The 11,507-nt window shown below is 40.9% G+C and overlaps 1 protein-coding gene across 5 annotated transcripts in view; it reads right to left on the reverse strand.

Moving 5' to 3' along the window:
* Window positions 1-11,119, reverse strand: part of DOCK9 (dedicator of cytokinesis 9) — a 340,452-nt gene extending 329,333 nt beyond the window's left edge. For 2 of the 5 annotated variants that reach the window (XM_036011405.1, XM_036011400.1), the window contains exon 1: window positions 10,772-11,118. In XM_036011405.1, coding sequence (XP_035867298.1) covers window positions 10,772-10,900 — 129 coding nt within the window. In that variant the 5' untranslated portion in view covers window positions 10,901-11,118. Of the gene's footprint in view, window positions 1-10,771 lie in introns of all 5 variants that reach the window. The other 3 variants (XM_028526777.2, XM_028526773.2, XM_036011395.1) reach the window with 2 other exon arrangements.
* Window positions 11,120-11,507: the final 388 nt, after the last annotated feature.

The following is an 11,507-nucleotide window of genomic DNA, read 5'->3' on the forward strand; positions in this document are numbered from 1 at the left end:
GCTATCACCATAGGAACTCAGCTTTCTACTTAAGAAAACAGCAATATGTTAAAATGACAGATTAAATAAATCCTCTAAACAATCTTAGAAATGCACCTCTTTCTATAATATACAATTTCAACCAAATTGCCTTTTATAGCTGAATATTTATTTTAGCCAAGTCAAAGGAGCTTGCAAGGTAAAATGACCCAAATTAACAGAGTTTTTTCTACATTAAAGAATTTTAGGTTAATAGGCCTGGGAAGGTTTTTTTCTCAAGCCACATAGTTATTTCAACCACAGTATATGTAAAACCATGATTTTCCATTCCTTGATAACTTATGTGACTATTAAATTAATTCTTCTTTCTTCAATAAATTTCTATAGAGACTTTCTTTACATTAATTCTGTAATTCTTACTTTTTTTTCACTCCTTTGTCCTAATACTCCTTAAACAGAAATATAGAAAAAAATGTATGTCAATTTCACCTACAAACTGGCCTAGGACTGATGAAATATATAAGCAGGGAGGAGATCTATGGTGCAAATAGATGTTTCATATTCTGATATCTGATTACCATAGTCTGTAAAAATATTTAATGAAAAATGCAAGTGTAAACAAAGTAAATTCAATTACTTCCCATGGTCAGTGGAAAATACACTGACCAGTAGTTAGTAAACTAGATTTTGTTCTTTTCCATAACACTAACTAGCTATATGACCACAGATATATCCAAGACTTTTTATTCCTCATCTTTAAAAATTAAGAAATTGAATTAAATGACCTCTAAAAATACCTTTCACCTCCAAACACATAACTTCATTTCCACATCACAAATATCTAGCAACCCAGAGAATTTGTGGTACTTTCCAGAAAAGTGCCAAGTGATTCAAGTTAACAGTTGAAAAGTTTCCAAGGAATTCAAATTTTAAAATATCTTTCAGACAATCCCTGCCATCTGATTGAGAGGAAAAATGTTAACTGTTAGCCAAGTGACCTTAAGCAAATTGAAAATCAGAATTAAAAAAAAAATTATCCCTGCCTCACTAGATCTTCCAGAGGCTCAAGCAAGAAGTTTTTTGAAAGAATTTTATAAAACTGTCAAATGCAGAGTTTCATTATTTCACATGGATCCTCTCCCTCTTTAAGCATTTAATGAGCAGTGCTCCTCGCTAGCCAATAATACTTTTGCTATCAAGATGCATGTGTACATCTCACTTCAGGGACACATTTACATTAAGATGCACACCTGCACACACACTGACAAGTACAAATGGAATGTCCAAAGAGTACTAATCTGAATGTCTTATATGCCAAAATTTCCCTCCTATATTCACTATTTTCTTTTTCTTGATAGATTATTATCCAGACTGTTATTGTAAAAGTAAAAAAGTCAGAAAATATTGGAATATATAAGGAAAAAATCATATGCCTATGTTTTCATTTATTTCCTTCCAACATATTTAACATACAAGTTATTTTTTTACACAACTGTGATCACACTATTTCCAAATACTGTGTCTTTTTCACCCAATATTATAATTTTTCCATATATAAATTTTCCAGAAGGGTTATATGATATTCCTTTAGGTTGCCCTCATAAATAACAAAAGCTGGCACTTATCTGGTATTTACTATGGGCCAGGCCCTATTCTAAGTGCTTTATATGCATCTGCTCACTTAATCATCACAAAGATCTATGGGGTAAATGCTATTATAATTTTCATTCTCAGGGTGAAGCCCTTTCTCAGAAGAGCAAGGTTTAGAACCCTCTGAGATGAAGTCCTTATCCACTATGCCCTACTGCCATCCCTAGCAAGAAAAAAAAAAACCTTATTATCACAAATGTGGTTATACTACCATATTTTCTATGTTCTAGAAATCAGAAACTAAATATCTGATATTTAACTCATTCTTCAAACAAAAGAGAATAGTTTATCATAGCACCTGTAAGATCATAAAACATTTTTTATAACAAAAAAATTGCTTATGCTTTTTTAAAAGTTAATAATTTTGTATATACTGTTCATACATTTTTAACTTAGCATAGTAAACATATCTCCTTAAAATATTACTATAACCACATGATAGAATATGTATTTTCTGTTAAAACAAAATGTATGAAAATCGAGTATGTGAATCTCAAACTAGGTACATAAGAGTTTGAGAATAAATTTCAAGTGGCCAATGGAGACCCTCAGCAATTCAGACATCTGCTTTCACATTCATTTCCAGGTTAATATTCAATAAATGTTCATCTATAATAAATAAATGGGCATGTCTCTAACAAAGGCACTGACCCAGCCAACCTCCCAAAGTAGACACACCCAAGCACTATCTTAATTGAATTACCCCTGCCAACTTCAAAGAAATGAGGGAGGAGGAGATTCAAACAAACTATTTTGCATTACAGAACTGTGATCAGATTAGGAACTTGCTACCAATTCACTGATAAGGACCCAAGAAGTCCATGAGAGAAAAAGTGACAAAAAATGTAAAAGAAACAGAAACCTCAACATCCAAGTGAGCGCTCCTTTGATGGTTTGAAAACTCATGATTTAACTGAATAAAAAGCCATTTCAATGGTTTTTAGTATCTGTATATTTGTTTTATTTTGTTGTGGGTTTTTTTTTTTTCAAGTAAATGTGTTACTAAATCCTAACAGAAGAATTTAGGTAAGTGTTATTTTACACACTGGATCTACAGAGCTGGTGGAAACAAATGGTCCTAAAAAAGAAATTAATATTACTTGAATCAAAATGTGCAGCTGTTTTCAAACATTATGCAAAGATGATGCAGATTTACTGACAACCTGACCAGCTTTTTCTAAGCTAACACAAACACAGGACTAGCCCCCAAAGCGATACGTGCAAAAATACCAGCAATTTATCAGGTGGCAATGAAAAATTAATGATAATAATGGAACTGTGCTTTAGGAAAATTAATCTGGCAGAGGAAAGTAGGATTGAATGAAGTAAATAGAAACAGGTGTAGAAGAGAGAAATTAAAGACAATGCAGAATCAAAAAAGAATGAAAAGCTGAAACATGTAAGGTGTTTCATCCACAAAATATTTACTGAGCCAGACACTGAAGAAACCATAATGAACAAACAGTCCAGTGAGGGAAATACACACTGACAAACGTATACACAAATAAATACATAAATGTGCCCAGTGATACAAAGGAAAAGAACAGGCAAGGCCTGTTTCAGTTTGGGTGGATAGGCAAAGCTGTGTAAGTACAGTTCCAAAGACCAAGGGGAGTGGCCTGGCAGATGAGAAGGTGGGCAAGGATGTGATTATTACCCCAGGCAAAGGTAAGAGTTTCTGCCAAGGTCCTGGAGTATGGGAGCCTGGAATCTGGAAAATATTAAAGCCAGGCTGGAGAGCAACGGCACGGTGGTGCCTGTTAAGGAGAGTACCCTACTGTCAAAGGGAAGATGCTTCTACTCCAAGGACAGTGGGAAACACTGGAGAATTAAGGATTCAAAATTGAAACCTTAAGGACAGAGTAAGAATCGCAGCAGAGACCAGGTGGGAGAACCCTACCCTTACTACTACATGGAACAAGATAAAGGGTAGGAGACAGAGGGGTGCGAGTTACAAGTTGCAACAGTCATGAGTGCTACTCACCAAACAATTCATCTCTTCTTCCAGGCAAACAGATGGGACTGTACCTCCCTGCCCTTTGGAGCTAGGTATGGCCATTAGACTTGCTTTAGCCAAGGCAACATAAGAAAAAGTGCTAAGTGGAAGTTAAGAGCTTGTGAGAGAGTCCCAACACTTTCCCTCAACATGTACCCACTACGTTTAAGATGGTGGCAGTCCCATCAACCCAGGTTCCAGGACATGGACAACATGGTCCCCAGCCATCCTCAATGAAGAGGAAGAGTGAGAGGACAAAAATAAACTCTTCTGTTTTCAGCCACTGAGATTTAGGAGTGACTGATGCAGAAATAGAACATAATGGATGTAATGATGATGGAATGAGGAAGACCAAAGGAAATGAACAGAAGAGACAAAAGAGGAATTAGAGATTTCAAAGTCAATGACCATGAAAATGATGCAAGCATGCAAAAAGGAAGGCTGATTTGGGATAAAAAGTGACAATTATGCTTCACAGATGCTAAAGGTAAAGGACTGGAAGGACAATCAAGCACACATCAGGCAGGTTAACAAAAAAACAGATCTGAGCTGGGAGAAAAATCAAAACTGAGATAAAGATGTAGAAATTGCAATAAAGGTGTACAGCCCCCTTCAGAATAAAAGGAGGAGACTGAATTCTATGAACCAGTGGTGGAGAAGAGACCCTTTAGGGAAGCCATTGGATAGTGAGTGTGCAAAGCAGACAGAGTAAACACAGCAAAGGAGGAAAAAGAACCACAGAAGGGGACGGAAGGGTACTGAATGATATCCAATGCTGTAGACAACTGAAGACAAATTAAAAGAGTGAGAAGCCACCCCACACAAAGGACAGACATCAGACTGCAAGGTTACAACTAAAGGTCCCACCCAGGACACCAGGTCTAAGCCCCTGAACTCAACCACAAGCCCTACTGCTTTCCAGTACTGCAATGGAAGAATTTCCTCAAGTTATTATTCTTCTAAAACAAAACTTAATGGCAACACAAAAATAGTCCATGTTGCACAGTTTTTTATAGTCCATGTTGCACAGTTTTTTAGACTATGTTAAGACCTTTAGATAGTTTGTAGTTGGTAAGCATTCTACATGTTCTACTCTTAAAAGTCAGCACTGTGACTTCAGGTACTTCACACATTTCAGATTAGTCCTTAGGAGAAGTTCCCACAAATGTTAGTACTGGACCAAAGAATAGGAGTTTGTTAAAGTTCTTGATACATTTACACCAACCGCAAAAAGGTTATATCATTCACCATGTTATAAAATATAGAAGATAGAAGTCTTATAAAATACTACATGAATGGGGCCGCTGGGGTTGTGCAATGGTGTACTCTACAAATAAGAGTGCCCAGGTTGCCCAGGCTGGCAAATACCTTTTCTATCTTTGTAAATTTGCAAATTTATCAGAAAGAATGGAATTTTATTTAAGTTAATGTTTCTCTAATTATAAGCAAGGGTGAACATCTTTTCCTGCTCTTTATTGGCTAATTGTATTCCTGTCTTTGAGGAATTGCCTATTAATGCCCTTTCTCACTTTTCTACTGGAGTGTTTCTTGTTAATTTGTAAGAACTCGTAATACTTAAAAAAAACTTAATACTATAACTGAGATACAGAAACAGATAAATACTATTTCTAAGCTTATGTTTAACTTTTACATTTATGGTAGCTGTGACATACTGAACAGAGGTTTGTTTATATGGGAAAGCAGCCAGCACAGTGAATAAGAACACGTGATCTGCAAAATAACTATGTGACATGTACACAATGAACACTATTAGGCTGTAAAAAAGAAAATTTCATCCTTTGAGACAGTATGGATGGGCCTGAAGAACATTACACTAAGTGAAATAAGCCAGTGAGAGGAAGACAAATACCATATGATTTCACTCATATGTGGAATCTAATGAACAAACTGAACTAACAAGCAAAATAGAGACAGACACATAGATGGTGAGCAGGATGACAGCTATGGTGGGGGGAGAGGGTAGGCGGTGGAGGGATGGAGCAAAAAGGAAAAAGGACTCAAGGACATGGACAACACTGTGGTGGTTGCTGGGGGGCATATGGGGGAGAAATGATAATGAAAAAATACAATACATAAAATATTGTGATTTAAAAACATGGTCTTAAGCCACAGTGCCCAGTTTCAAGACCCAGACCCTCCACTTACAGCTGTATATTCTAGGACAGAGTAAGTGCTCAATAAACACTAGCTCCAGATATATTTAGTCAAGATAATAAGCGTTTTCCTTTATTAACATAATACAAGCTTACATTCATTAAGCACTTACTATTAAGTACTTCATATATATTAGCTTATTTAATATTTTTTTAATTCTCTAAAATAATAATACCTAACAATCCCAAGTCTCAAATGAGCAACTGAGGCTTAGGTAAAGTGACTTGCTCAAAAGCCTGGGCTCATCAGTGGCAAAGCCATGGCTCACCTCCCAAGCCCAGGCCAAACTGGTTTTCCTTTATTTCATGCTCTAAAAATTCTTCTTCACCCTTACATGATTATTCACCCATGATTAATGCTGTTTCTATCATTCATTTTATAGGTAACTCTCACATTTTGTTACACTTATTTGATGGGGTTCCAACATTGTTTTATGCAATATCATTTACTTAATAGTGCACTCATCATATCTGACTCTTCACATGATACCCTAAATGTTTACACACACACAGAGGTTTCAGAGTTTTCTCCTCCACAGCACAGACCTCTATCCTGTCCTTAGGCCTACATGACACAAAACTATCATATTTACCCCACAACTGCACTGAGGGGAAAATCTCCTTAAGAAGCATATGTTAATAGGCTGGTTTGAACTCCTTTCCTAAAACAGGTTTCACAAAGACAAGAAAAAAATCTTTTATGATGTGTTCTCAGCTAATCACTGACTTTTTTTCCAAAACTGGCAACTGTATTTCTCAAAACTTCTCTCCCCTCCTCCTAAAACATGCCCTTCTTTGCCCAAGCTGCTCTGCTCACTTTTGGCTGACCTGGGCATCCTAAGCATTTGCTCAATCTCTTACTCTTTTCTGGGGTGGAGGGGGAGCCCCCCTTATGCAAGATACTTCCAGGTCCAGTTCAATTCTTCATAAATCCTTTCCTAGTATACCAGTTCAGTCATTTCATCTTCCTCAATTCTCTGCAGCAGGCATTTGACCCTTTAAATTTGCTCTTTTGTACTGTTATCCATCTTTTTACAGATGACTGACCTCTCTACCTGTTTAGATCATAAACCCTTCAGGACAAGGGCCTGCTCTAACAAAACAGCATATCTTCGGCACCCAGCAAAGAGTCCTAGCACAGAGCAGGCCCTCAATAAATGTGGATAAAACTTTCACAATTCCTTCCTTCCCTTTGCAAATTCAAGGCCCTCCCATCTCCTAATATTCAAACAGACTAGAAGCCAAAGAAATAGAACCTGTTGTTGATTATCTAGTTGGAGACGGGCCTTCACCGTGTTTCCTGTATTTTAGAATTATTTCTGTTAGGACTCCACCAGAGGGTGGAGAAAGACAGTGAGGTAAAGCTCAGGCCAGTTTAGTTGCTGATTTACTAACATATATGATTTAAAATTACAGCCAAAATGAGATTTTATGTTACCAGAACACTTCAAAGAACACCACTTGGGTCTCACATTACCTCCAATAATACTAGAATCCTGAGCTGACTGAACTGGGAGGGTGAGGAACGACCAAGCACATATGCTGGGAGATGATCAGTCCACACTTTCTGTCCATCCTCCAGCAACACAAAGGAAATTTAGTAAGGACCTGACTTGGTTTCATTTCATTTCATTTTGTATTGCTAGGTCTCCAAGAGGCACAGAATGATACTGCTGGCAGGGGCTTCACATAGCAGAAGAGTTTGAAACTGAACATAACGCGATAAGATCAGTACAGAAGCCAGATGACTTGGGCATATAAATCGGCAAACCCATACAAAGAGCTGTGTCACAATACTTAAACAAATCTTTCAGAGAAAGGATATTTTAGGCCTTAAGTGATATACTATTAGATCTAGGCCATTATGATGCTATCTTTAATACACTGAGAGACCCAAGGTAAAATAAATACCTTCAGGAGTTCCAAAAGCAATCATAACTCGACTCTGCTCAGGGAATTATTTCTAGTCTTTCTTCTGAGCTTGCATATATTTTGAGCATGCTGCCCTCCTGACGATTCTAAGTCATGGAAAGCTAATTCTAGAATCATGAGGATTCTTCTTTCATTACCCAAAGTCATAAATTACTTTTCCTACTGTATATATTACTGGAATATTACTACTAGCACATCTGTTACTCTAGAACAAGCAACTTAAAATCAAAGCCTGTTGGTGGGGAAAGGAACTCTAGAAACAATCCAATAAAGCCCCATTTAATAGAACAGGAGTCCTGAAGTAAGCAACAGTACAAGGTGACTTAGTAGCTGAAAGAATATATGTCAAGCACTAAGAGTTTTACCTGTACTGCTCATTTCCTCACAACAGCCCTATAATTCAAGCACAATTATTATCTCCACTCTATAGATGAAGAAACTGAGGGACAACAAGGTTGTTATATGCCCAATATTGTATAGCTGATAAAAGGACCATTTTTAAAGGTCCACAAACCTAAACATTAAAAAAATAAAGCTATGAAAAATTTATGAGCACATCTCACTTTTACATTTTAAAGTTTGTTTGTTAAATGGAAGTCTTTCCAACCCACTGAACTATTTGGTTGTTTCTGAACCCAGTACTGGCCACCCATTAATACTAGAGGCATGGGAAGAGGTAGTTAAATGGATAATCTATGCATTTTTTCTTTTAGTCCATCTGCAGAACTGCTTTATTAATCAGCTACTTAAGAATATTTAATAAGCATTTATTATGCTAGAGGCACTGTATTAGCTCTGACCCAAGTCATCAAAGATAAAGCAAAGTAATACTTCCATCCAAGCATAGATCAGTGGACCACAGGATTCCAAAGCCTGGCTTGGTTGTGCCTCTGCCTCCTGCACGGATCAGAGTTACTTTCTTAGATCCTCCTAGAACAAAGCTGAGCCAGAACCTGTGTGGGAGATGCACCTGCTGTGACTTCCTGGCAGACACAGGAGAGCAGCAAGAGGAAGGAAACAGTGGCAGAGTACCTGGCAGGAAGTGAGGGAATTGAAATTTATGGGTAATTTTTAGTGTCTGTAACCTATCCCAAATTCCTCCTTCTGCAATGCAGAACCATTGCAATACATTTCCCATTCAGGGGGAGCCTTTCACTCAACAGAATAGGCTCATCTGCTTTCCTACAGTTTGTATTTGTTTCATAACAGGTTTCATCGAACAAGTGACCACAGATAAACAGCACTACAAATTGAGACACCAGCCCAGTGTTCATGCTTAAGGGTATCCAGGAAAAAAGACACACTATTAAAAATGTCATAAGGTAACACAGTAGAAGAATGTCACACACAGGAATGAACAGTAAGTCACTACCAGTAGGCCATTCTCCAAAAGGAAAAGCAGATATTCAAGGACTGTTGCATATCAATAATAAGCAGAGTTGTGTCTATGTTGGCACTTCTGTGCTCAACAGAATGGCTTATTAAGCTAATACCTCCTCTTCAGTACAGGTCTGCCAGCACTTTGGAAATCATGGCAAAGTTATATTTTATTCACTCTTCTTTTTGCCACAAATCCCTATGAGAATAGTAGCCCCCAGTTTAAAGAACTAAGTTTCCTGTGAAACAGAGAGGATGCAATCTGATACTTAACATACACACACTGGCTCAAGTTGGGAAGATGCAGATGTCCTATTAAAGCCAAATCAACAGAAATTAGTTGGGGTTATGGACGAGATGCCAGGTTCTGGTATTTTGCCAACTCTACCTCTACTCCATACCATCAATGGATCAACTTCAGTAAAACATAAAAATAGATTCCCTGTTTATTATGGAACAAATTAGAGTTTGTGGAATCTGGAGTGAGTTGGCAATTGAGAGAAAAATCAAACTGAGCAAGCTGAATTTGGAAATCAGCGAAACTTCATCTCCAATCTCCACAAACACCACTCATGCCATCCTGTGTTTGCCCGGGAAGGCCATCTATCTGCCACCAAAAAGATGCCCAGCCCCTGTTTTAAGGGACCTGGCACTCCACCCTGATAATACCCCACAAACACTGCCACAAAGCCCAGTGAGTGAATCACTTCCAAGGCCCATCTTGTTGCATCATTCTAACAAACATCGTGAGTTACCCACCCACAAACAAGCCCCTTTCAAGAAAGCAAATGTCAGCGACAAGGCAAGTTGCTACTAAAAGTTTCCAGCTGCCGGGAAAAACACGCTGCTGCTCAAAAGTCACTCCTCTCCTGGACCATCCAATTGATCAGGCACACTGAGTTTCCCAATTTAGCAGGGCCAGCCCTGTCTGTGGAAAAGTTGATATAAAATTTCATCTCCCTCACATCCAGGTGTCTATTCTCTAAAGATCTTAAGCTACAACCAGATTAATCTCGGAGAAGCTTGCTTCATTTGCTTCAAATCCCCAAACTTCATAGTAATTTGCACTAAACTGAAGTTACCAACGGCTCCTATCATTCCCCCTAACCCTTTATAAGAGGAGGCGAACCGTCAGGATGCCGGCTAGAAGAAGGGAGATGAAGAAGAGGATGAAGAGCCCCTTCCCTCTTGGAGCTTAGCCCATCCAAAGGGTCCGCAGGGCCATCTCCCAACCCTACGTTGCAGGCTGGGAAAGGAAACCCCCATCTCCATGTCCCTGCGCCCCTTCAAGCTACAGGTGTCCAGCGCCTCCACAAACCGAAGGAAAACAGGGCTGTGGGAGGGGCTAGGGGTGAGGGTAATTTCCCATTTGGCAGAGAGAGGTAAATTGGCTGGGGGATGGGAAGCGGAGGTAGCGATCTCACTCCCAAGTAAGGGGTAGCAGTGGGGCGAAGACCTCCGGATGCAGGGTAGGATCTGGAAGTTGCTACCCCTTCTAGTACCGTCGTTTTCTCCCCAACACCCCCGCCCATCTTTCCCACCACCTCTTAATATTTAAGACCCAGCAGGGTCGACTATTCCATCTCTGCCCAGCCCACTTAGAAGAGCATGGAGGAGGAGGTGGCCGCCCGTCCACCTCCCTCCGTCCCTATCCCTCACTCACCAGGACCACCGAGCCGCGCACTACTTCCGACACGCTCTGCCGCAGCTCGGCCGCTGTGCCCGGCTTACTCAGCGCCCGGGTGAACTTCCGAGTCTCCGCCGAGGCGGGGAGCAGCGATAGCTGCGACATCCTCGCAGCTGCCGCTGCCGCCGCCACCGCCGCCTCAGCGCCTGCTCCTGGGGTCTGGCCCGGCCGTGAGGCTTCCAGGTGCGTCCTCGGCGCCCCGCCCGCCGGAGGCTCCCAGCGCCTCCGCCTGTTTCCCTCTCAGCGCGTCCAGGGGACGCAGCCCGGGACGCAGCCCAGGCCGCGCCCTCCGAGTAGTGTCACGCTGCTTGGCGACCCTATCCACGTCTGCAGTTCCGCGAGTTAGGAGCGACACCTGGGCTCGCTAGAGGTTACAGTGGTTGTGGAGGCAGCGGCAACTCCCTCTTGCCACCAACCTCCCACCGCAGGCGCTGGCCTGGCCGCCTCTTCCGGGCGGGGTGTCGGGCTCGGCGTGGGGCGGGGCGGACGGAGGAGGGGGTGGTGCAGCAGGACCGCAAACTCAGCAGGGGTGTCCGGCCAGCACCGTGCAGCGCAGTGCGGGAGATGCTCGCGGTGCGCCGTGCGGTGCTCCCGGCGAGGCTGGTGGGGACTCCAAGGAGCGCCTCCACACCGGTTAGATCCTCCCCGGGTCGCAGGCCCGATGGGCTAAAATGAGGGTGGTGCACGGCGGGAGGGCGCTTAAGCTCAGGGG

Source organism: Phyllostomus discolor, chromosome 11 (genome assembly GCF_004126475.2).
Source record: "Phyllostomus discolor isolate MPI-MPIP mPhyDis1 chromosome 11, mPhyDis1.pri.v3, whole genome shotgun sequence".
Lineage (NCBI taxonomy): Eukaryota > Metazoa > Chordata > Mammalia > Chiroptera > Phyllostomidae > Phyllostomus > Phyllostomus discolor.